Source organism: Ipomoea nil, unplaced genomic scaffold (assembly GCF_001879475.1).
Source record: "Ipomoea nil cultivar Tokyo-kokei standard unplaced genomic scaffold, Asagao_1.1 scaffold0804, whole genome shotgun sequence".
Classification (NCBI taxonomy): Eukaryota; Viridiplantae; Streptophyta; class Magnoliopsida; order Solanales; family Convolvulaceae; genus Ipomoea; species Ipomoea nil.
Window position 1 is genome coordinate 906,529 of NW_017617232.1, and position 28,000 is coordinate 934,528.

The 28,000-nt window shown below is 34.5% G+C and overlaps 2 protein-coding genes across 2 annotated transcripts; both read left to right on the forward strand.

Moving 5' to 3' along the window:
- Window positions 1–27,340, forward strand: LOC109177424 (methanol O-anthraniloyltransferase-like). The gene is made up of 4 exons (XM_019326807.1): window positions 1–100; window positions 5,721–6,015; window positions 7,421–8,393; window positions 27,219–27,340. Exons 1-3 carry the CDS (start codon window positions 18–20, stop codon window positions 8,375–8,377), a joined length of 1,335 nt encoding a protein of 444 aa, XP_019182352.1. The 5' UTR covers window positions 1–17; the 3' UTR covers window positions 8,378–8,393; window positions 27,219–27,340.
- On the forward strand, window positions 22,462–27,289 carry LOC109177425 (methanol O-anthraniloyltransferase-like). Its single transcript, XM_019326808.1, has 2 exons — window positions 22,462–22,993; window positions 26,252–27,289. The coding sequence occupies exons 1-2, from the start codon at window positions 22,544–22,546 to the stop codon at window positions 27,206–27,208; spliced, it is 1,407 nt and encodes a 468-aa protein (XP_019182353.1). The 5' UTR covers window positions 22,462–22,543; the 3' UTR covers window positions 27,209–27,289.
- Window positions 27,341–28,000: the final 660 nt, after the last annotated feature.

Below are 28,000 nucleotides of genomic sequence, written 5' to 3' on the forward strand. Positions count from 1 at the left end.
TTGATTAAGGAGTAGGGATGACAACGGGGCGGGCGGAATCGGAGCGGATAGTATACTCTCTGTCCCCGTTCCCGCTCAAGCGAAGAATTAGGCGGACAAGGTCAGAGATTCCCGTGGTCAACTCTTAGTCAAAATTTTAAATAAATGCAATTTTTAATTTTAAAAATTTAGATTTTAATTCAAAAAATTATATATATATATATATATATATATATATATATATATATATATATATATATATATATATATATATATAGGGGCGCGATTTGGTCGCCCAGGTGCGAAATGCGAACCAATCAGTGCACGCCACGTGTCAATCTTAATTGATCATGTACACTTACTTTTACCTATAAGTGCACCTACTTTCACCTATAAGTGCATGTAATTTTGCCGCCCGCATGGGTAGCTCAACTGGTCATAGAGGTGAAACTTTGGAAGAATGACCAGGGATCAAGTCTCACCAGCGGCAGTGTGGGAGCAACCTCTGGGAGCAACCTCTCAAAGTGAGGGGGGCTCCTTGTGCGCAGTGAGCACCGGTCTAGCCTCTGTGATTAATGTTCAGTTGAGTCACCATGATTTACAACCTCCCACCGCTCTGTCGGGCCCTTAGGGTTTGGGTTCAGCCTTTTGGAAGAATGTAATATAGCACCTACTTTCACCTACAAGTGCATGTAATTTTACCATGTTAGCATTCATTGCTCCTAGATCTGGACACGTGACCTCCCACCGCTCTGTCGGGCCCTTAGGGTTTGGGTTCAGCCTTTTGGAAGAATGTAATATAGCACCTACTTTCACCTACAAGTGCATGTAATTTTACCATGTTAGCATTCATTGCTCCTAGATCTGGACACGTGGTGTGCACTGATTGATTCGCATTTCGCTCCTGGGCGCACCATTCGCACGAGAACGTGACTATATATATATATATATATATATATATATATATATATATATATATATATATATATATATATATACATATATATACATATATATATATATATACATATATATATATATATACATATGTATATATATATATATATATATATATATATATATATATATATATATATATATATATATATATATATATATATATATATATATATATATACATCTACATCTACAATCTATCTACAATTCTAATAAGAGCGAATAATGTTAGGCCCTTAACTGGAATAAAAAAATGTCGGTACTAATTGTTTCTTAAAATGAATGGTTCATATTATTTTTATTTTAGTATTTTTAATAATTTTCCTTATTTACCCTTTATTATATTATTTTCTTTCCTTAAATAATCTAAAATTCCGTTAGTATAAATTTTATTAACGGAATATTCTGTTAACTATTTATTATTCTTAACATACTTATTAATTTCTATAAAAAAGGTCTTAAGTTCGAACCTCATCCCAATTACAGTTAGCATAATTGTTAAACATATACTACGAATATGTTAAAATGTATTAAAAATATAATATAAAATTTAGCATAAATTTTGGTCAAATAATTTGCCGGACTAAATACCTAGCATTCAATGAGTATAAATCAGGAACTTTGAAAATCATTTGATTTTTTTTCATTAAAAAAACAATAAATTTAAGTTTAGTTTTTTTTTTCTCGTTTAATTAATCTTCTTTTGATTATGGAGAACAAAACTTAATATTTCAATTATGCTTTTATCAATGCATGAAAACTTCTAAAGAAATTTGTAAGTTAATTTTTACTATAGAGTTAATACCACCTGAGATCCTCCGAGTATAGTGGTTTTGCCACGTTTAGTCCTAAAATTTCAAATTGACCATCTGTGGTCCTTCAACTTTCAAAGTTAACCATTCGCGGTCCAAGTTAACCACCCATGGTCCTTCAAGTTTTGAAATTTAACCAGCTATGGTCCTCTTGAAAGGACCATGGTTGGTTAAAATTTAATACTTTAAGGACCATGGGTGGTTAACATGGACCACGAATGGTTAAATTTGAAAGTCGAAGGACCACAGATGGTCAATTTGAAAGTTTAGGACTAAACGTGGCAAAATCACTATACTCGGAGGACCTCATTTGGTATTAACTCTTTTACTATATTATTATAATAATATCTATTGTAACCAATATTTTGAATTATTTATTATCATTATCTATTGACAGCAATTGTCATTGACAAACTCTCAAAACAATTTGTCTCAACAACGAATGAAAAAAAAAAAAATCAATGATTTCATTATTGTCGATGAAAAGTATGTACGCCACTTTATTCAATCATTATGATGTGGAATTGTGTCCACCTTGCAATGTGGACACGGTTCTATGTTCATAATTAGTGAATTATATGTTTATAATTATAAAGTTATATATTTATAATTTTTGAACTTCATATTCATAATTGTTGAACTCTATATTCACAATTATTGAACTCTATATTCACAATTACAGAACACTATGTTCATAATTACTGAAATATATGTTCATAATTATAAAGGTATATATTCATAATTTTTTAACTTCATATTCACAATTATTGAATCTCTATATTCATAATTACAGAACTATATGTTTACAATTATGTTCACAACTCTATGTTCATAATTATAGAATTATATGTTCATAATTTTTGAACTATATAGTATATATTCATAATTATATATGAACAGTTTTAGAATCATGTCCACCTTGCAAGGTGGACACTGTTCCATAGCATAATTTGCCCACTTTATTGCTCTTATTACTTAAATTTAAAAATAAATTAGTAGCTACAACAAAAAATAATACATAGAATTAGATGTCTCACAACACATGAAACATGTAGGGAAAAACTACCACTACCAAATATGAACATGTGCTTGTAAGATAAAGAGTTCATAGCACAACTAAGATCTCAGTCATATACACAACAAGACAAATCTAAAATTTCATACACCATAATCTCATTGCATGATGAATCCCTCTATGATACCACCAATAACCCAATTGCACATGACATACTACCAATAACAGAAAAAAAGGACATCTACTGAAGATGAAAACAATAACAATGCTACCCAAAAGAGAATTAGAAATTTAAACCAAAAAGAGTATTTAGTTAGACTATCGCTTTTAGACTTAGTACTTAGATTAACGTTATTAGAAAGTTATTACAAACATTTATTTTTGTGACAGTTATATATAATCAATCTCTCATATATTATCTTGCATTTATATACTTTAAATTACTGATTTAAATAAACAAATTCAACATTTATTTACTTATGCATGAACATCTATATAATATTGCATTGATATATACTTTAAAATACTTATTTAAAAATAAGTATTAGGCATTATCCTATTCGCGCAAAGCGCGTAGAAAAACTAGTGTGTGTATATATATATATATATATATATATATATATATATATATATATATATATATATATATATATATTTATTTATTTATTTATAATTATTTTTAATTATAATAATTATTTTTGGACGGGACGGGACGGGGTGGGGGAGGGGCATCCCCGTCCAAGTCTCCCATCCCCGACGAGGAATTGCATACATCCCCTATTCTCGTTCCCATTCCCAAAAATTTTCTCCATCCCCGTCTCCGTCTAGGGGAGGGGGGGGGGGGGGGGGGGGAGAATCGGGGATCCCCGTTGGGGATGGACAAATTGCCATCCCTAAATAAGGAGACTCGTCTGAAATTATTTTTAATTTAAATTTTATAATATTAAATTTAGTATTAATATTAAAAAATTATATATTTATAAACTACATTAAAAGTATTATTAAATATGAATAGTATGTTTCACTATGAATACTATTTATAGTAAATATGACATATAAAATGGAACAGATGAAGTATTTATTTATTTTCTCTTGAATTAATTCATGATTTAATGCTTTACTTGTGTGATGTTTTCATTTTTAATTCTAGACAAATAATTTGATCATTTTAATTATTCCTTTGTTTATAATTTAATTCCAAGAACAAAAAATTAAATTCCCTTCATCAACAAGAACATCATACCAATAAATAAATAAATAAATAAAAGATTCTTGTTTAGTCTCAAACACAATATTTAATTTGTTAGGAGAAGAATGGCAGTCACCTTCTCAAGACTAGCTCAATTTTGTTGAGACATGCATTTGGTTTAATTTAGGGTTTGAATGAGGGTTGTAGACTGAAAAGGAAAGTTTTCTACCTAATATCACTGTTGTAAAAATCAGTCTAGGCGGCGCCTAGGTCGTTTCGCTTTCATTATTAGGCGTCCAAAAATCACCTGGTACCTAGGCGGCGATGAAATCGTTCAAATCGGCCTAGTTGTCCAACTCGGTCGAGTCGGTTGATTTCGTCTGATTTTGACCGATTTCGTCTGATGTTGTCTGGTCCACCCGTCCGTAGACTAGTTTGATACTTTGAATCTTTGGATGATTGAAGTATTTGAGTATTTTTATTTTTTTAATATTGTTTTGATGTTTTGACTTATGAATTATCATTATTTCATTTATTTGAATGTGTTATTTTGTTTAAATGTTGAAAACAACCTCATTAAAATCGTCAAACTGCAAGTCTGCCATCATTCTTTTGCTGCCCGCCTCGCGCCACCTAGATTCTTCCTAAGCGCTAGGTGCTGCCTGGGCGCCCAACTAGCGCCTACTGCAACCATGCCTAATATTCAAACTTAAATTTCTAAACTTTACGGTATTATTTCAATCATGGATTAACCGTTTTGGAGAAACTTTTATTTTTGAATTCTTAAAAAATTCCTACAAATTTTCATCTTTTTAAAAAATAAATTCAAATATATATCATCTTACTACAAATTGTCACATAAAAAATTGACAAAAAGTGAGTGATTTTTGTATGTGCATCACTATTCCAATAATATTTTGGTCAGAAAAGACTCAACAAATGTAGCCGGACAAGGCGAAATTTGTAACACGTACGTAACTCTCTTTCACTGTCTCACTGACACTAAAGTTATAAAAAAAAATTTTCTCTCATATATAAACACTTAAAATTTATCTCTAGTGCAAATGTATAAACTCTCCGACATTATTTCAACCTTGGATTAATTGTTTTGAAAAAAAAATTATTTTCGAATTCATGAAAAAAATCTTACAATTTCTTCCCATTCCATTTTACCTATACTTACCCTTTTTTCCTTCTCATCTTAATAATTGTAGATGCTGTGCGACGTTCCATCATATACACCATCTCATTCACACATTTCAAATCAACATATTAATATTTAATAATATGGGACCCCTACAGAAAGTGCAAATCTGTAGGCGTCCCATATTATCAATATGTTTATTTGAAATGTGTGAATGATATGGTGTACAAGATGGAACGTGGCACAGCATCGACAATTATTAAGATGAAATGTCAACTGTAAATTGAGAAAAATAAAAAATTAATACTATGGACCAGGATTTAACTTGTAAGGTGGATTCGGGTTCACAGAATAATTTGAGGTATGTGACAAGTGACAACTATTTATAATAGAGATCTAATACTTAAGCAAACCATTAAGCTAAGGGTCTTTCCCGTAAGCAAATTGTAATTGTAATTGCAATATAATGGCATGTTTATCTGCTCCACTGCTGTTCTGTGTAAAAAGAAGCAAGCCTCAGCTTATCGTGCCATCAACCTCTACACCTCATGAACATAAACCGCTTTCCGATATCGATGATCAGGGCACCGTTCGATTTCAAATTCCAGTTTTGATGTTTTACAGGAACAGTGTTGAAAGGAAAGGGGAAGAAGATCCAGCAATGGCTATCAAAGAAGGGTTAGCTAAAGCACTTGTTTTCTACTATCCCTTGGCAGGTAGGATTTTTGAAGGGGAGAATGGAAAACTGATAGTGAATTGCAATGGGAAAGGGGTTTTGTTTGTTGAAGCAAAAGCCAATGTGAAGTTTGAGCAGCTAAGTGATAAATCCATGCAGCCACCATGTCCATACTTGAAGCAACTCCTCAACACTGTGCCTGGCTCCGAAGGGATCATTGATTGCCCTCTTCTACTTATTCAAGTAAGATAATAGCGACCTACACCCTTTGTCCTATTCTATGTTGATTTGATTAAGGAGTAGAGATGGTAACGGAGCGGGGCGGGACAGAACGGGAGCGGATTATATACTCCACGTCCCTATCCCCATCCCCGACCAGGGAATTAAAAATAGTCCCTGTTCTCGTGAGGAATTACGCGGACAAGGTCAGTGATTCCCGTCCATGATCAACTCTTAGTTAAAATTTTTAAATAAATGTAATTTTTAATTTTAAAAACTAAGATTTTAATTCAAAATTATATATATATATATATATATATATATATATATATATATATATATAGGGGCGTGATCTCGTGCGAATGACCGCTCAGGTACAAAATGCGAATCAATCAGCGCACGCCCCTTTTCTTCCCATACCATTTTACCTATCTTACCCTTTTTTTCCTTCTCATCTTAATAATTGTAGATGCTGTGCCACGTTCCATCTTTTACACCATCTCATTCACACATGTCAAATCAACGTATTAATAATATGGGATTCCATCTTGTACACCATCTCATTCACACATTTCAAAGCAACGTATTAATAATATGGGACCCCTACAGAAAGTGCAACTTGTCACACTAGGCTAAAGTTATATCCGTTACTAACTCTCTACATCACTGACACATCATTATTTCTACCAAAAAAAAAAACTGACACATCATTATTATCTATACCTTCCACCCATTTAATACCATGTTCTGCTATTTTCGTAACAGCTATATTGGGAAAATCATCATTGGTTATTTAATAATTTCCCAACTGTTAATCTAGTCCTTAATTTTCAATTTCAACTAATTTTATCATCGATTTATTTAAAATTTCTTCAATTAAACCTTTCGACGATCAACTTGATGAAATTTTAAAAATAGAGAAATCATCATTTTGGTCTCTTAGAAGGATTTAATTGACAAACTTTTAAACAATTCAAGGATCAAATTAATTGAAATTGAAAAGAGCAAATGCCAATTTTAGTGTTAGGAGTAATAGCAAACATAGTTAAAGGACTAAATTGTTAGTTTTAAAAGTCACGGATCAAAATTAGCACGCCCCCTTTAGTCATAAGACCAAAAGTGTAATTTACTCTCATGATAAGTTCAAACTAATAAAAGTTTATGTGAGACTATCTCACAAATCTTTGTCCATAAGACGGATAAAAAATGTAATACTGATCAGAAAAAAAAGTATTTATTACTTATAAAGAAAGTTTAATACTGAAAATGTAATACTTTTACATTTTGATCTAAAGGAGTAAAGGTATTACATTTTTATTCAAAACTATTATGCTTTTCTTTATAAATATTACATATTCGTCTTCATCAATCCGTCTCATGAATATATCGGTGTCACAGGAAAGCCACTCTATTATGTATTGTGATGTAGGTAACACGTTTTAGTTGTGGTGGCTTTGCATTGGGAATTCGGTTCAACCACACTATGATGGATGCCCAAGGGTTCATTCAGTTTGTAAATGCAGTGAGTGAATTGGCACAAGGCGCTTCTGTTCCTTCAACACTTCCGATTTGGGAGAGAGGCCTCTTAACTGCAAGGCCAATCCCAACCATCACCTACGAACACAACGAGTTCAAGGATTTCGAGTTATCAAAGACTACAAGGTGGTGGGACTTAGAAAAATTGTTTCGTACCACCAAACTCGTCAACGTACAAAAGCTGGCGAGTGACCCTTGTGTGTTTTTCAGCAAACATATATGCCACTCCCTCATGGTCAAACGTTCATTCACTTTTGGCTCAAGAGAGCTGCAAGCAATCAAGGACCAATGCCCTTCAAGTACCACATTCGAGGCACTTTCTGCGTGCTTATGGAAATGTCGTACCATTGCTCTCCGACCAGACCCTAATTCAACGATGCTATTGACAATTGCTGTCAATATACGAGAAAGATTGCAGGACCCCAAACTGCCCATTGGATACTATGGTAATGCAGTCGTGTTGGTAGCCGCAGTAACCACAGCCAAGTTGTTGTGTTCAAATCCGATATCATACGCAGCCAAGTTGATTAGGGAGGCTAAAAATACTGTTAACGACGATTATGTTAAATCGATTATAGATCTTATGGTGACTAAGGGCAGACCAATGGGGGCTGTACTAAGGAACTTCTTGATAACAGACAATTCAAGATTTGGATATGACGAGGTGGATTTTGGATGGGGTAAGCCTGTATTTGGTGGGGTTTATGGCGTTGTTTATGGACTTGGGTTCTTGGTACCTCATAAAAGGAGAGAAGACAGAAAGGGTATACTGGTGGCATTAGCTTTGCCTCCAATAATTATGGGAAAATTTGAAAATGAGCTTAGGAAGATGACTAAAGCACAAAAGTGATTTTTTCTATCCATATATACTCCTATTTCCATTTAATTGTTTGGATCTTCTGCTTTGATGTTGTAGTTTTAATATTTTGAACACATATGTCCTGATTATGAATAAACTCCTGTATGTCCAAGGCGATGGCAGGTGTTAGACTGACTAATTCTGATTTATTAATTATGTTTATTATATATATGCTTCAATTCAAAAATGTGTATTATATTATTTCATGTTGAATAAGTTTATTTAATTTGTCAGTCAAGATCCTAACTTATAACATATTGTTTCTTTGTTTGATCTTACTTTCTAGTTGCTCATATACCTATATAAAGACTTTAGGATAAGCTTTGTAATTATGAGAACAAGATACACTTCAAGTATAATCATATGCAATATATATTCCTTTTGTTAATTTTTTTTTTTTGTCCCCCATTCTACTATTAGGGTTGTTACAACATCAGTTTAACACACCTCGATTGTATAACCTTATACTTCAATTTTTTACAAACCGGTATCAAAGTCATCTAAGGCGCGGCCCTTCCAACCTGTCACAATGAACAACATTGCTCAATTGTCTATTCTTGTTCTTGATGGAAAAACCTACAATTGTTGGAGCACTCAAATAAAGTTGTACGTTGTTTGACAATCATGACCGGATGGAAATTGTTGAAAATGGAATACCTACAAATTGGCAGATAATGCAGTTGAGAAGAATAAAGACAAGAAGGTGTGGTATTACATTCATCAATAAGAGATAGTGATGAAACCTTTGAGCATATTTAAGGTGCAAAGACCTCTCATGAGGCATAGAATATTATGATCAACTCGTAGAAGGGTGATGAAATTAAAAAATCAACATGGTACATCTTCAAACATTAAGACGTCAGTACGAGCTATTGCAGATGGAGTAGGATGAGGCAATTGATTCCTATATCAGCCATGTTCTAGGTAGCATTGGCCAACGACAGGAAAAACATTAGTGAAACTCTCACATAACAAATTAAAATAAGGTAGCTAGAAAAGATAATTATGAGTGATGAAGCATCATACCAACAAGGCACCTGACTTGCTTGACAATAACAAAAGGGCAGCAATGTAAATTGAGGCTTCATATTCTGTTATAACCGTTTCTCACATCTTCTCACATCATGTTTATAAATGTGAGCTGTATCTTCTTCTTCTCTGTAACTTCACTTCTATCACTAAATACAAAGCTTCCTCCCTTCACCTTATCATGGTATCAGAGCCACATAAGGGCTCCTACGCAGCCGTTGTCGCCGGCGACGTGAACCAGCAAGCACAGCCGGCGACTTCGATCCCAGCTTCTCCCGTCAACACAGAAGCTTCCACAATTCCGCAGAGGACGTCCGTTCGCAGAAGCTCTAGCCTGGAGGAGATGGAGAATCCTCTCTTCCTCAGTTCAACAGATAATCCGAGCACAATGATGGTGAATCCTCCTTTAACAGGCAGCTCAAATTATAGCAGTTGGAGTATCTCAATGCGGATCGCATTAGAGGTCAAGAACAAATGGTGCTTCATCGAAGGAAGCATTCCGACGCCGGCACGAGATGATGTTGATTATGGAGCATGGAGACGATGCAATTTAATCATCTGCTCATGGATTTTCAGGTCTGTTCATCCTTCCATAGCTGGTAGTATTATGCATCTAGACATAGCAAAAGACGCCTGGGATGATCTCAAGAGGAGATTCTCTCAGTGCGATGCTCAGAGAATCTCATCTCTGCAAAACGAGATCAATGCTCTCAAACAGAACAATTTGACTGTTAATGATTACTATACGAGGTGCAAAACCTTGTGGGAAGAGATGAACACGTTGCGTCCATTGCCAATTTGCAAATGTGATTCAAGGTGTATCTGTAACCTACCGGAGCAGATCAGGAAGGAACACGATGTAGATCGCGTCATTCGTTTTCTCCAAGGTCTCAATGATGACTATGCTAGTTTGAAGTCCAATGTTCTGATTCTCGATCCTCTACCAGAGGTGTATAAGGTTTTTGTTATGGCAGAAAAGATAGAGAGACAAATTAACATGATGAATTGGAACTCAGCCACCTTAGAAACAACTCAAGCCAATGCAGTACAAGCTACTGGAGAAGTTAATCTGTTGAATTCTCCTACTGGCCCTACTGGTGAGATGATTGCTGCTATGAATTCTCATAATCCTTATAATTTTAAACGTAATAACAATTCAAATAAGGGAGCCAAATGTACGTTTTGTGGGATGAATGGACATACCATTGACAAATGTTATAAGAAACACGGCTATCCACCGGGGTGGGTGCCGGGATTCAAATCAAAAGCAAAACAAACGATGAATGCAACAGTTCCCAGTAGTGTGGCAGATATTGGAATCTCCTCTGATCAGTTGCAGAAGCTCATCAGTCTTCTTCAAAATCAAAATCAGCCTGGACAGTCATCAGCCAATCATGCAGCTGCAGTCACTCTAGTTCCAGAATTCAAGGAACTAACCAGTACTGATGAAGGCAAGTACTCTGAAATCTACATTAACTCTTTACTCTTATGTGATACTACTTGGATTATCGATTCCGGAGCTACGGATCACATAGTGTGTGCTCTTGAATTCTTTGATAACTTTCGTGCTGTGACTGGTCTTGAGGTAAACTTACCAACTGGAGAAGGAATTAGTGTCAAGCACATTGGAGATGTTAAGCTCAAAGAAGGACTATGGTTGAAGGATGCTCTTCACATACCATCCTTTAAGTTCAATATAATCTCGGTGAGTAAATTGTTGCAGAGTGGCTGTTGTGAACTAACCTTTGTATCTGGAAAATGCATTATTCAGGGGGCTCATAGGAAGACTCTTGGTTCAGCTAGACAAGACAAAGGCTTATACATGTTGTTGGAACCCCCTCAGAAGCCATCCTCTCATTACAGTTTAGCTCTTCAATGCAGTGACAGTAGGCTATGGCATCAAAGACTAGGCCATTTTCCTATGAATAAGTTTCATTGCTTGAAAACTGTAAAAATTTCCAGTACAAAACAAGAACCATGTGATATATGCCAATTGGCCAAACATAAGAGATCTCCATTTTCATTAAGTACTACTGTATCAAATGCTCCGTTTGATCTTATTCATGCAGATATCTGGGGCCCTTTCCATGTTAAATCTATGAATGGGGAACGCTATTTCCTAACATTAGTTGATGATTTTTCCCGTTTCACTTGGTTACATCTAATGAAGCAAAAGTCAGAAACCAGACAGCTTATAAAGAGCTTCCATGCCTTTGTTCATACTCAGTTTGGACTGCTGATCAAAGCCATTAGATCTGATAATGGGCTTGAGTTCAACCTGGATGATTTTTTCGCAGAGAATGGTATGGTACATCAAAGATCTTGTGCCTATACTCCCCAGCAAAATGCGATTGTGGAAAGAAAGCACCAACACATACTCAGTGTAGCAAGGGCCATTCGATTCCAAGCTTCTCTTCCCCTTGATTTTTGGGGACATTGCGTTCTACATGCTGTTTTTATCATAAACAGACTCCCTTCTCCTGTGATTGAGCTGGCAAATCCATACTTTCGGTTGCATGGAAGAGAGCCTGATATGTCTAACATGAAAGTATTTGGCTGCCTATGTTATGCTTTTGTCCTACCTCCTAAACACAAGTTGGCTCAAAGGGGTAGGAAATGTGTGTTTCTTGGCATACCAGCTCATGTCAAAGGCTATTTGTTATATGATCTGCAAGATAATTCTGTGTTCATTTCAAGGGATGTCGATTTTCATGAGCAGATTTTCCCTTTTTCTAATGAGTCATTACGGACAAGTACGCATGAATTGCCTTCACTAGGGCCTTCATTGCCAGTTGTTCCTCTTGACATTCCTTATTTAGATGTCCAGCGTGCAGACACACAGCAAGTTTCTTCAAGGCCTTCTCTTGATTTTCATCCAAATGAGATACCACATGGTGATAAGGCCGCCAACTCTCCCTTAGGCATTCTGTCACATGATGGTCAGATCACTGACTCACAGTCCAGCTCCCCTCATAATGTTACTAATGATGAAGCCATTGACACACAATATCCAAGTTCTGAAACTTCAAGGCAGAATGATACCCCTACTCAACCCAGACGGTCAACCAGATGTCGTCGAATTCCAAACAAGCTACAGGATTTTTATTGTGATTCTGTAAACTCCAGAGGATCCTCACCTCATCATTTATCAAAAGTCATCTCCCTAGATGGTCTCACACTGCCTCACAAAGTCTTCTCTATGGCAGTCAGTTCTACCAGTGAACCACGGTCATATAACCAAGCCATTCGATATGAATGTTGGAAGGAAGCAATGAACACATAGATCAAGGCCTTACAAGACAACCATACATGGGAATTGACTGATCTACCGCCCGGAAAAACTCCCATAGGTTGCAAATGGGTGTACAAAATCAAGCTAAGGGCCGATGGTTCCATTGAACGCTACAAGGCGCGCTTGGTTGCAAAGGGGTATACACAACAATTGGGGGTTGATTACTTGGAGACATTTTCTCCGGTTGCAAGGTTATCTACTATTAGAACTGTCTTAGCTGTGGCTTCCTCTCGCAGTTGGCACATTCATCAACTGGACATAAACAACGCCTTTCTTCATGGGGACTTAACGGAGGAGGTTTACATGCATTTACCACCTGGCTTCCAACCAAACAAGCCTAATCAAGTGTGCAGGTTGCTACGATCTCTTTATGGGCTCAAACAAGCGAGTCGTCAATGGAATACCAAGTTGAGTACAGCTTTGATTAACAGAGGATTCATTCAATCAAAATCTGACCCCTCCTTATTTGTTATGGGAAATGAAGCTGCTTTCCTTGCTGTTTTGGTTTATGTGGACGACATAATAGTAACCAGTCCCAGCTTGAAGTTGATCGAAGATTTGAAGAAGTTTCTGGATGAGGCTTTTCGAATAAAAGATTTGGGAGAGTTGGGCTATTTTCTAGGCATTGAGGCACACATGAGTGAACAAGGTCTGAATCTTTGCCAACGCAAGTACACACTTGACATACTTGCAGAGGCCGGATTTCTTGATTGCAAGGCAGTAAATACCCCTATGGTACCAGGACAACATTTGCACCATAATGATGGAACTTTGTTGGATGATGCCGGTGTTTATAGACGTTTGGTTGGACGGCTGCTCTATCTCACAACAACTAGGCCGGATATTACATATGCCGTTCATCAACTTAGCCAGTTTGTTGATGCTCCTACTGACAAACATCTAAGTGCTGCTCACCGGGTGCTACGTTATATCAAATCTGCCCCTGGCCAAGGGCTCCTTTATCCCAAAAATGGTGACTTACAACTTAGCATATTTTCAGATTCAGACTGGGCTTCCTGCCCTAAAACACGCAAGTCTGTCACTGGATTTTGTGTATTTCTTGGAGCAGCACCTATCTCCTGGAAATCGAAGAAGCAAGCTACCATCTCCAGATCTTCTTCTGAGGCGGAATACCGGGCTTTAGCAGCTGCTACCTGTGAAGTGCAATGGCTCGTTTTCTTGCTTAACGACTTGCACGTTGAAATGATGAAGCCGTCAGTGATATTTTGTGATAACAAGTCCGCTGTGGCTATTGGCGAAAATCATGTCTTCCACGAACGAACAAAGCATATTGAGATAGATTGCCATATCGTTAGGGAAAAGGTTTCTCAAGGCTTGATTAAACTCCTATCCATTCCCTCAACTCGCCAAATTGCTGATGGCTTTACTAAAGCCCTTCCTGCTACACTGTTTCGAGACTTCAATTCTAAGCTGGGCACACAAGATATGTATGCTCCAGCTTACGGGGGGGGGGGGGGGGGGGGGGGGGGTGATGAAGCATCATACCAACAAGGCACCTGACTTGCTTGACAATAACAAAAGGGCAGCAATGTAAATTGAGGCTTCATATTCTGTTATAACCGTTTCTCACATCTTCTCACATCATGTATATAAATGTGAGCTGTATCTTCTTCTTCTCTGTAACTTCACTTCTATCACTAAATACAAAGCTTCCTCCCTTCACCTTATCAATGAAAACCTTAATTTCAAGGTTTGAGCATGTTGTGACCGCGATTGATGATGCTAATAATATAACAACAATAACAGTCTAGTCATTGTCTAGTTCACTAAAGCACATAAGTTGAGGTTGAATGACAACAACAACAACAAATTTGAGAATTCGTTGAAACAACCTTTTCAAGCACAAGCCTTGATCGGTGATTTTAGTAAAATCTGAAAACTCTCCCGGTAAAGGTAGAGGAAGAAGTAGCAATCATTCCCACGAAGCTCGTGGTGAACAAAACAACACGTGTTCCAACACACAGACATCGAAAGGTCGAGGTCATGGACGCGATAGAGGGAAGCATGATAAATCAAATGTAGCACTAGTACAGAAGAGCTAATCCGCGACTGTTGCAAATGGCTTTTCACGACTGTCGTCGTACAACAGTCGTTTAAGTACTTGATTGGACTGGACATCTAGGTTTAGACTATTATATCTATATATCACTTAGTTATGGTACTCATACAGCTTAGTAAATACACCATTTAGGATTCTGAGTCAAGTATATGACACGTTATCCGTTCTAGAGGCAACGCAACAAGATATCAACTATGACTGGAGATCAACAAGGCTTCCGCTTCCACTATTATGAGGTTAGACTATTTTTAGATCTAACATTTGGTATCAAAGTCTTTATCAATCTCTGCCAAGTTGATTGTTTTGTTCAAAACAATATTTTTTTTTCATATACATCGTGTTTTTGGTATATGATTCATATATTGATTCATTGACATATACATAAAAAATATATATATCTATATATTTAGTCAACATATTATTGAGTAATTTAGTATATATATTTTCAAAGAATTAATTACCATTGGTTTTTGACTGTTGTCGGTGCTTCTTGTTGTGTATATTTATAAATTATTTTACTGTTCTAATTATGCATTTAGAAAAGCATATTTTAAAATTGGATTTAGCATATTATTAACTCATAGTCTATAAATTCATTATTAAATATCATTCAACTTTGGATCCTTAGTCCAATTTTGGGCATTATAGCCTACTAAGGTAGCTTGTTTTTGTTTCCCCTTTTAATTCTAAACATATTTTAATCTTATGTTTAACTTGCGGGCTTTAAAACCTATTTTGAACAAGCTATTAGGAACCTATCTTCGATTAAAGTATGGATCCCACCATTATTGAGTATTATTTTAATGATAATTATAGCTTTTTTTTTTTTTTTTTTTTTTTTTTTTTTAGGAAAAATCAGCACACTTTATTAAATCAAAGATTCAATACAAGGAGGAATAATAAATAACCAAACTAAAGGGCCAATTTGAGAACAGGCCGCTCTAGCCCTCGCGTGAGCAGACCTATTCACTGATCAAGGAATAAACTGGAACTCACATGAGCAGACCTATTCACTGATCAAGGAATAAACTGAAAGGACACGGTATCAAAATGTCCTTTAATATCACGGCAATCTCTAATAATACAACCTGCAAAAGTGTAATCAGTCTGAGAGCCATTTAGCAAGTTGCATATTGTCTGATAATCGGAGAAGACCACCACTTTTCGAAGATCACGATTCTTAGCCCATGAGAGGGCTTCCTTAACAGCAATTGCCTTGGCTAAGTGTGCATCATTAGGGCGTTGTAAAGGACCATTCTTTGCACTAACAAATTCACCATTAGCATCCTTTACGACGATTCTCGTAGCTACTCTGATTTGATTCGGGAAACACTGTTGCGTCCACATATATAGCATATCCTACATCTGGAATCACACACTCTGCCACTGAATTATAGCTCTTTTATTTGACTTATAACATGTTTATTATGGTAATAATAATATTAATTATTATACATATATAACATGTTAATTAAGTCTTAATTATTACTGCCTACCATATTTTGTTAATTATATTCATTATTGATAATAATATTAAGTTTAGATCTATTTCAGACCATTTTCTATTCATGTTATAATTAACTTGGGTCATTAAGGCTCATGGGCCTGATTAAGCAACTAAGTGCAACAATTATTGTCTTGGACCTATTTTGAGACTTTAAGAATTTAAGGATAATAATTGTTATTTTTTTTTAAGAACTAAAGGCGTATATTAAAAACAAAGAATTCAAGTCTGTACAAAGATGGCCCAAAAGTGACCACCCAAAACAAGTAACAATATGTACAAGCTTAGAGCCCAAAAGTGACTCTAAGCATTTCAAAAAACAAAGGCCAAAGCCTATTCCACCAAACTACCACCAAGCTAATTAGCCCGGCAGCCTCAAATAGTACCAAGGCACAGCACAGCAGCCATGTTAGACCACCCCATCCACCACAAGCTAAATCAAACCATTCTAGACATGAGGCATCATTTTCCATTGTGGAATCCACCCCATGGCAGGAGTACCCTCCACTATAAGCTTTGGAGACTCCTGCAGCTAGACTATTTACCATTTTGTGATTCTCATTTCAGTCCAATCAGTCCAAGCAAGATTCTAATAGCTTAGCTAAGAGTCCACCAACCTAGGTGGACCTCCTTATGCCTTCCAAGCTCTAAAACCATCAAACCTGCAGGTTCAGAACCAAAATCCACCCTCATCTCTCAGAAGAGTTAAGTTTCAGAGCAGACTAGGAGACCTCAGTTCATACAGCTTTCTTAGTTATGAGATGTCATCTTCCAATGTGGAATCCATCCCATGGTAACAACAACTCTCCACACAAACCTTAAAATTGCTGTTGCAGCTTCCACACATTCCAGATTATCAGAACCTGCTATGCTATGCAAGACATGAGACATCATTTCCTATTTTAGGATCAATCCCATGATAGCCAAGTCCTCCAAAGATTGTTGGAAGAAGGCTGTAACCTCTTGCCTAGCCTCTTCTACCAGTTTTACCACCTTATGATCACTCCCCATTCTTTTTTTCAAACCTGCAGCCCAGCTTTCAAAACTCAGTGATAGTGTTTCAGATGAGCTTGCAGATTCCTCCTTCCTAATTTCCATAGGTTTCTGTTTTGAACTTCCAGCATTATCCACCTGCTTTTCAGATTCACCATGAACCTCCAACATTCCAGCTTCTTCCTCAACTAGATCACCCCAGTTAGGACCTTTTTTCATTCCAGCTTCTTTTGGTTTTGAGCTTGTAGCAGAAACACCTACTTCTCCCTGTTCTATAGAGCCAGTCTTCTTCCCTAACTCTTTCCCCTTCAACAGAACTGTGGAGGCAGTTTTAGATGCCTGCTCCCCAACATTAATCTCAGCCCTGCCTTCCCTCAAAACCTTGTCAGTCATCTCCTCCAAACTATTAAAAATTGTTATTTTGACTATTAAAAATTACAAACTATTATTTAAGTTGATTATATTTTTTCTTTTATCTATTAATAGTTTGTTTTGACCCTTAATAATAATATTAATTCTTTTAATAATAGTAAGCAATATAGTTGGTATATTGTCTTTTATACTGGTAATTTGGTTATTACCCTAATTTCAGTCACCTTAAAACTAGTCTTGGTTACGTTAATTATTACGTGGTGAAATGAGATTGACTATCGATATCTCGTTAATTACAATTTTTCTTTTTATTATAGTTAGCTGGCATTATTAATTGTTGTTATTAAGTTTAGAGACTAATCTCGTTTATTACATTTCATAATAATAATTATTTCTTGGTAATCTATTATGTTTGGAAAGATTACCTATTTGGTGATTATTGTTACGTACTATTGGACACTGCATCGAGGTTACTGACACCGACAGTGAAGATGGGAAGAATTTTAACACTATGGGAGATGTGGTTTGTATCATTAAGGTAAGTCATTAATTCTCCTTTATCATTATGATTAATGTTATTGCTCATATTTGGTTAAGTATGAACAAATGAATATTTGGTGTAATTTCATAGTCATTAGATTGTTTTATGCATTCGATCACATTAAGTGCATAACATTAAGTTTAATTACGCAATTAGAATTTGTGAGATTTTGATTTACAAATGACAACATATCCTTTTGGCTTGATATTGTTAGAATTTGTAAATTTAGTCTATTTCTCATAAATTTGAGTTTTATGCATTAAAACATTTTACCATGGGCTTACAGTTTAAAATTTTCAAAGTATATATCGATTACATCATTATACAAAATAATTGGGTCCCTTTTGGTTTGGGCTCATATTAGTGTTTCGATATTAATTTTATACTTTGAAAGCTCATATTAAAAATTATTTTAAGTTATTTAATATGTTTGGAATATATGAGTTTGATGTTAAATTTTATGCATATTTGTCCTTAGCATAATATTCTTTTTAAAATTATGCAATTTTTTTATTATCCCTTTAGGCATAAATTTAGGATGAAATTATATTAGTTCCTAATTAAGTTGGACGTATACATAAACTTTAGTTGCGGTAGTGCCTGAATTTAATCACGTTTAGTCCGTTAATTTAGTTCACCAATTTAAACTTTAAACATAGGTGAACCATACAGTTTTCTGGTGTATACCCTGCAGTTTTTGGTTTATAGCTCAAACAGTTATTCATTAAGTGTATATAAATCGAGGAGACATACTAGTTTTATGGTCATGACTTAAGAACATCATGTGCCACTAGTCCCCTTAAATTGATACTCTATCTAAGGAGTTGGTCTTTAGTAAGACAGTCTTTAACCAACTTTCTTGGTAGTATATTTGGAATTTTCCATCACAGTTTAGTATAATCTGTTTGTTAAAATTGATTATTTCTTGCCAATGTGATTAGATTTTTGGTTAATTAAAGAATAACCATAGCATCTTTAGTTTACTGATTTCTCTTAAGTTTCAATCACATAAAGGTTACACAAGGACTTGATAATTGTCTAGTGATCTTATAATTTTAATTTGATTGGGTAGTAGTCACAACATCTTTAATCAATTAAAGTTATATATTAAGCGGTTTATCTTAATCACATAAAGTTTTAGACATATAATAAGTTGTGATTAATTATATGTAATATGATTGAATTTAGCCCACGTGCAATTTCGTTATATTTGTATAATTAATTAGGATGAAATACTTATGAACTATGATCATAATTTAGCCAACAGGTAATTATGTATCGGAATGTAGTTTAGTAGTTTTATCAGTGATGATAGAAAATAAATCAATTTTATTTACTTTATGGTTATTTGTAAATAATTTCCATCTCTATCATGAAGCTTAATTTTATGATGTAAACTTTAGATCATATTTTTTAGGAATAAGGGTGAAATGGGCTATCGAACCGCACACGATAACGCAATTAGGCCACTGAACACAAAAAAGCTACAATTGAGTCCCTAAACTAACCAATTTCAAGCAATTTGTCCAATTTGCAAGTTTCCTCCCTTTCTAACAGGTCACCCAAATTAAAAATAATTTTTAAAAAATAATTAATTAAAATAAACTTTAAAAAAAAAAAAAAATCCGCCGGAGACGAAGAAGGTATCATTGTCTCCGGCCATGGACCTTCGTCTCCATGGTCGGAGACGAAGAATCTTCTCGTGTCCATCGCTGGAGACGAAGAGTCGTCTCCGGCTAGAGACGAAGAAGGGATCTTCGTCTCCGGCCATGGAGACGAAGGTCCCTTCGTATCCATGGCCGGAGACGAAGATACCTTCTTCGTCCCCGGCGGAGACGATTGCTTTTTTTATTATTATTTTTATTTTTTTAGATTTTAGTTTATTTTAATTAATTAATTTTTAAAAATTATTTTTTAAAAATATTTTAAATTGGGTGACCTGTTAGAAATGGGGAAAATCTATAAATTGGACAAATTGCTTGAAATGGATTAGTTTAGGGACTCAATTGTAGCTTTTTTTTTTTAGTTCAGTGGCTTAATTGCATTATCATATGCGGTTCGATGTCCTATTTAACCCTTATTCCTATTTTTTTTAATTTACCCACAGGGATTAAGAAAAGTAACATGATTTCTTAAGTTTTTATCATAATGGTTGTAATGATCGAATCTTATTGAATAAAACTTTAGCATATAAGCAAGTTTTATGTCCCTTGATTCTTCAAATCATTTGATAATTGTTTCATCGTATAAAACTTTAGTTGATATAATTGAATTAAAACTTTAGGTCACAGGCAAGTTTTATAGAATACTAGCATAAGGGTTTAATTGGATTTAATAGAATTAAAACTTTAGCCCACAAACAAGTTTTATGTCGATAAATCTATCAACCCATTATGTAGTAATTTTATCACAATTTCTTAAAATTTATAAATTTAATTCAATTACAATTCTAAATTTCATGGTTTTCATTGGCAAAAAACATGTATTTAGTTACTTCCCAGAATTTAACCACCGTTATTAATTGTTTCACGAAACTTTCTTGGTTCTTTGAACTAACTATAGTAAGTTACGTGACATGATATACCTCTTTAATTTAGATTTCAAGAATAAAAATTTGTCTTTTGAGTCAAATTCCAACTTGATTTTGGAAGGTGTATTTTATTATTTTAGTATGTTCAACTATGGTGGGGAGTTATGTCCTCGTTAGTTATTCTTTTAGTTGGACTATAACTGGAACTAAAAATTGATTATTTAGTATGCCCAATTAATGGTGGAGAATTATATCTTCATTATTTAGTTGCCGGGTTAGGAGTTCTTTGTGCAGTATCAGTAAATTTTGTTGGTTCTTTGATAGAACTGTCGACGTACCCGAGGAGATTAAAGCTCAGGGTGGACTGAACTTGGCGTCTCCAAACAGGAAAGTTGATGGAGGTGAGTTTGATACAGAAATTGGATGGAGCATTAAGCTGGACAATATCATTAGTGTTTGTTGCCATGTTAAAAAAAATGACGAAAGGGGAAAAAAACTCCTTAGGAGATTATGGCTCTTGATACCATGTGAGGAAAGGAACTGTATTATTATTGATGTAAACTACCACCTATATATAATACATACAAGGAGAGTGAATAACAGGGAATTGTATAACACTAACATAGCTAGTCTAAAGGAACATAAATAGAACAAATAATAACTGAATTAAATACTAGCCACATATAGGCTTAACACACCACCAGCACAATATCCACTATAATAAATCTTGGAGTACAAAGTTTCTGGCTACCACACGAGCCAAACATCCAAAAATCATCAAATACAACAACTCTAGGCCAAATATATTCTTTCACATTCACAGGCTAAACATGAATAATATCTCGTACTCAAAATATTCAACCATCACGAACAAGATGAAAGTAAATACAAATATTACGGGATTATCCAAAAGATGTCTGAAATAAATACAAGCTGACTTCGAAAGCATTTATGAAAAATACCACTCAAGAACTTCGACAAACTCATAACAAAACCAATCAACATGTGACAAAAAATAAACCCGCTGAACACGCTGCTGCCGAACGACCGAGACAGAGTGAAGAAGAAGACAAAACAGTTTTTTTTTTTTTTTTTTCTTAATCTCACGTTTGAGAAATGGAAAGGGTAAATATATAGGAATTGGTTTTCACCCTTTCACATGCTGCCATTAAAAGGGAGTAAAGACAAAATTGATTTTCCATCTACTTGTTGCTTCAACTTCATCCCTAATATTATTTTTATATAATAATAATAATAATTAAAACTCAACAAATATATAGTGTATACAAAAAGACTTGGTCCATACATGAGTTATTTTTCACATAAGAAGAAACCCAACCCAACAAGTTGATTCTTTTCTGCCAACGCCTTGCCTGAACATAATTTCAAACTTATCATCATATACAAAAATAAAAATAAATAAATAAATAAAAAAACACACTTTGCAAGGTAAGTCTCAAAGCTATATCCAGCATAACAGATGGGCCTAAAGATTAATGTATTTCATTATTTTCTCCTAAATCGTGATTGGTCACTCATACCAACAAATTCTGACTCCGTCACTGTCCACGGTATAACAATTGTTGTTTAGACAGTGAGACAACTAACTTTCAGAGCGTACATATATGTCATATCATTAATTTTTACATTCATGTGAGCTTTAAATTAATTTTCCTAATTTGGTTACTCATTCATGATTGCAACTACTGGTAGTGTTTTGCAACTATTTATAATAGAGATTGAAGTCGAGCAACGCAGCAAGCCAACCTTTCAGATTCTTTCCTGAAAGCAAATTGTAATTGTAATTGCAATTTCAATGGCATGTTTATCTGCTCCACTGCTGTTCTGTGTAAAAAGAAGCAAGCCTCAGCTTATAGTGCCATCATCCTCCACACCTCATGAACAAAAACCGCTTTCCGATATCGATGATCAAAGCACCATTCGAGTTCATGTTCCAATTTTGATGTTTTACAGGAACAGTGTTGAAAGGAGAGGGGAAGATCCAGCAATGGCTATCAAAGAAGGGTTAGCTAAAGCACTTGTTTTCTACTATCCCTTGGCGGGTAGGATTTTTGAAGGGGAGAATGGAAAACTGATAGTGAATTGCAATGGGAAAGGGGTTTTGTTTGTTGAAGCAAAAGCCAATGTGAAGTTTGAGCAGCTAAGTGATAAATCCATGCAGCCACCATGTCCATACTTGAAGCAACTCCTCAACACTGTGCCTGGCTCCAAAGGGATCATTGATTGCCCTCTTCTACTTATTCAAGTAAGATAATAGAGCTACACCCTTTAATTTGTCCTATTATGTTTCTGATTTAATTTGAAGTTATTTTTAATTCAATTTTTTATAATATTAAGTTGAGTTTTAATACAAAAAATTTATATATTTAGAAATTACATTAAAAGTATTATTAAACACAAATTTAAAAGTAAAAAATACTGAAGAAAAATAAACAAAGAAGAAACAGTTGGTTTCACTATGAATAGTAAATATGACTGGTAAAATGTAGAGTATTTATTTATTTTCTCTTGATTTAATTCATGATTATTACAATATTTAATTTGTTAGTAGAAGAAATTTAATTCATGATTATTACAATATTTAATTTGTTAGTAGAAGAACTGAATGCAGTCACCTTCTCGAGACTAGCTCCATTTTGAATTAATTCATGATTATTACAATATTTAATTTTGTAGGAGAAGAATTGAATGCAGTCACCTTCTCGAGACTAGCTCCATTTTGTTGAGACAGGGCTCTATTAGAACGTAGTATCTGTTCATATATTTTCTCAACCTACTGAAACACAAAGAATCAATCGCCTCGAACTAATAACTTTCTAAATGAAAATTAAAATCCAACCCGGATACCATTAGACCACATAATCTTGGTGACATGCATTTGATTTAATTTAATTAGGATTTGAATGAGGGTTGAAGACTGAAAAGGAAAGTTCTCTACCTAATATTCAAACGCAAATTTCTAAACTTTACGGTATTATTTTAACCGTTTTGTTGAAACTTTTATTTTCGAATTCTTGAAATATTCCTACAAACTTCCTTCTTTAAAAAAAAAAAAACAAAAAACAAAAAACAATATATATATATATATATATATATATATATATATATATATATATATATATATATATATATATATATATATATATATATATCAACTTACTACAAATTATCACATCAAAGATTGGCAAAAATGAGTGATTTTTGTATGTGCATCTATCACTATTCTAATATGGAATAATATTTACGTGAGTATAAAAGATTCAATCATACTCTCATTGATCTATCACTAACACTTAAACTTGTACACTTTTTTCTCTCAAATATGAATACTTAAAATTCATCTCTAATGCAAATTTCTAAACTCTCCGGCATTATTTCAACCTTAGATTAATTATTTTAAAGAAATTTTTATTTTCGAATTTGTGAAAAATTCCTACAATTTCTTCTCATTCCATTTTAGTATTTTACCTATCTTACCCTTTTTCCTTCTATCTCAAAATACTATCTAAATTTGTCTAGTCTTGAAAAACAAACCCCCCACCCCCCAATTAATTTTTTATTTTTCAAATTATACTTGACTTTTCATCTTAATTAATTAATAATGGTAACCCGTATATTTTCCTTTAAAGTACCATACAAGGCATTGGGTAGATTTTGAATAGATTGTATATGGTAGACCATATATTAATAATATGGGACCCCTACAGTACCATATACAAGGCATTGGGTAGATTGTATATGGTAGACCATATATTAATAATATGGGACCCCTACACAAATTTAGCACGTTTTGCCATGGCCTAATATAGTAATATTATTGTTGGTGTGTCTAATTTGTTTTTTTTTTTTTTTTTAATTTCAAATATCAACTAAGTGCAACTTGTCACATCAAGAGTCATATTGTAGGAGCATCTAATATTATGTATTCTAATAATATCTTACTTTTATTATAAGAAAGGGATACCCAAAAATACAATCTATTACATAATTACCTCCATTAAGACTCAACTCGATCATCTCCTCCCACATAGGGGGAGAGGAGCATTTTGATACCATTGGACTACAAGGTCCTTGGTATATTCTAATAATCTTTATTTTAGTTAAATAGACTCTAATTAAACAATGTAGACATGGCTAAAGTTGACATATAACAAACTCTCTACATCACCGACACGTATCATTATCTATATTATCTATATACCTTCCACCCATTTAATAACATGGTTTGCTATTTTCGTAAACCGTTATAATAGGGAAATTACCATTTAAGTCCCTCAATTATTTTTCAATTATCAATATAGTTCTTAATTTTTAATTTTAACTAATTTGAATTTTAATTTGTTTAAAATTTCGTCAATTAAATCCAATAATACAGAAGGCGTTAGGCGCTAATCGGGCGATCAAGAGATGCCTAGTGCCTAGGCACCTCCTAGGCGGTCAAGTATATCACCTCCACTTTTTCCACTCATGGCTATGAGTTGTTAAACAATTATAATCCCATAAACTAGTCAACTACATATATATACATGGTTATTTGAGTACATGACTTGAGGAATATAGAAGATGAGCAATTGAGCAGGCAAAAAATACCACTCGGCCGAATTAGGCGTCAACTCAGCCTAGTTGGGCACCAACTAGGCAGAGTTAGCCGCCCAACTCGGCACCTAGGGCGCCTTGTCAGCCGGTAAGTCAGTCATCCAACTAAAAGTCGCCAAGGGCTGAAATCGCTTCTGCCTAGGCGGCAACCTAGGCCGATTTTTACATCACTGATTTAACTCTTCGAGGATCAAATTGATGAAATTTTGAAAATAGGGAAATCACCATTTTGGTCACTCAGAAGTTTAATTGATGAAATTTTAAACAATTCAAGGATTAAATTAATTGAAATTGAAAATTAGAGGACTGTATTAATAGGTGAGAAATAATTGAGGGATCAAAATAGTGATTTTTCTCACTATATCATTGAATGATTGATCTAATGATGTATTATCACATTTTCTTCTTTTATAAGAAAAAAATTATTTAGTGTGATTACATTATTACAAATGAATTGACATGTCATTAAATGATTTAAAAGATATAGAGTAACATAATATCTCAACTAGGTTTTTTCCCAAATTAAGGTACTTTGAAAGGCTATTTACAAAAGCAAAATTGTTTTAAACTAATTTTTTCAAAATAGAGCCACTTGCATTGTTAAAAAATACCCTTCTTTAAAAATAAAAAATCAAAAAGTTCAAACAGGTAAAAAATTTGTGTGAGACCGTCTCACGAATCCTTGTCCGTGTGACGGGTGAAAAATATAATACTAATCAGAAATAAAGTATTTGTTACAATACGAAAAATATAATACTTTTACATTTTGATCTAAACGTATTAGATTTTTATTCATAACTATTATTACACTCGTTTTCTGTTATAAGTATTACATTTTCATCTTGACCACACTATGATGATCTCATGGATCTATCTTAGAGTCACTCTATTATGTATTGTGATGTAGGTAACCCGTTTTAGTTGTGGTGGCTTTACATTGGGAATTCGGTTCAACCATATCATGATGGATGGCCAAGGGTTCATTCAGTTTGTAAATGCAGTGTGTGAACTGGCACAGGGTGCATCTGTTCCTTCAACACTTCCAATTTGGGAGAGGGGCCTGTTAACAGCAAGGACAACCCCAACCATTACCTGCGAACACAACGAGTTCAAGGATTTCGAGTTATCCAAGACTACAAGGTGGTGGGACTTCGAAAAATTGTTGCGTACCACCAACCTCATCAACTTACAAAAGCTGGCGAGTGACCCTTGTGTGTTTTTTAGCAAACATATATGTCACTCCCTCTTGGTCAAACGTTCATTCACTTTTGGCTCAAGAGAGCTGCAAGCAATCAAGGACCAATGCCCTTCAAGTACCACATTCGAGGCACTTTGTGCCTGCTTATGGAAATGTCGTACCATTGCTCTCCGACCAGACCCTAATTCAACGATGATATTGACCATTGTTGTCAATATACGAGAAAGATTGCAGGACCCCAAACTGCCCCTTGGATACTATGGTAATGCCGTAGCGTCGACTGCGGCGGTAACCACAGCCGAATTGTTGTGTTCAAATCCGATATCATACGCAGCCAAGTTGATTAGGGAGGCTAAAAATACTGTTAACGACGATTATATTAAATCGATTATAGATCTTATGGTGACTAAGGGCAGACCAAGGGGGGCTATACTAAGGAACTTCTTAATAACTGACAATTCAAGATTTGGATATGACGAGGTGGATTTTGGATGGGGTAAGCCTGTATGTGGTGGCGTTTATGGTGTTGTTTATGGAGTTGGGTTCTTGGTACCTCATAAAAGGATGGAAGACCCAAAGGGTAAATTGGTGGCATTAGCTTTGCCTCCAATAATTATGGGAAAATTTCAAAGTGAGCTTAGGAAGATGACTCGACCACAAAACTGATTTTTCCTATCTATATATGTAATGAGAGGGAGTAAACGTTATGTCTCCTATTTCCATCTAAATTGTTTGGATCTTCTGCTTTGATGTTGTAGTTTCAGTATTTCCTTATTATGAATAAACTACTTTACCAAGGTTGGCTGGAATATACGTTGTTTTAATATTTAACAATTTTGTTTTTCCATAAAAAAGTATTGTTTTAAAACATTACATTATTTTTTATTCCTTTTCAGAATAATGATTTGTAAATTTTTTTTTTGACCAAGTACTTTTGTAAGAGGTTAGAGGTAATAAGCTAGTAAATAATATTTATTTTTACAGTCTTCTAAGCATACAGAGTATTATAGAGATAGTAATTCAACAAGGGTGAATTATTGTACCTGCCAAAGTGCCAAATTTGGGGTGCTGTAATTTTAGATAATCCACTTTGGTAGAAGTTTGCATTAAAGAATTGTGTAAGGAGTAGATTTGCATTAAAGAATTGTGTAAGGGGTGGATGAACTTGTCGGAGCTTTTGCGCGCGGTTCAGTCTTTCAGACAGTGAGACAACTCTTTCACTCTTTCAGAGAGTTCATTTTTGTTACGTCATTTAAGTGAGCTTTAACGAAACTTATAACACTAACAATCTCCCTCTTTTGGCGACTCTTTGGCTGCTATTTGACAAAACACAAAGACTAACAAATATATAAAAAGTAAATCTTATGGAATTGAAAAAATAAAAACTAAAAAACTCTTACTGTATAAGTAGATAGAAATATTCTCATTAAAATGTGGATAACGCTGGGTTGAGTGGAG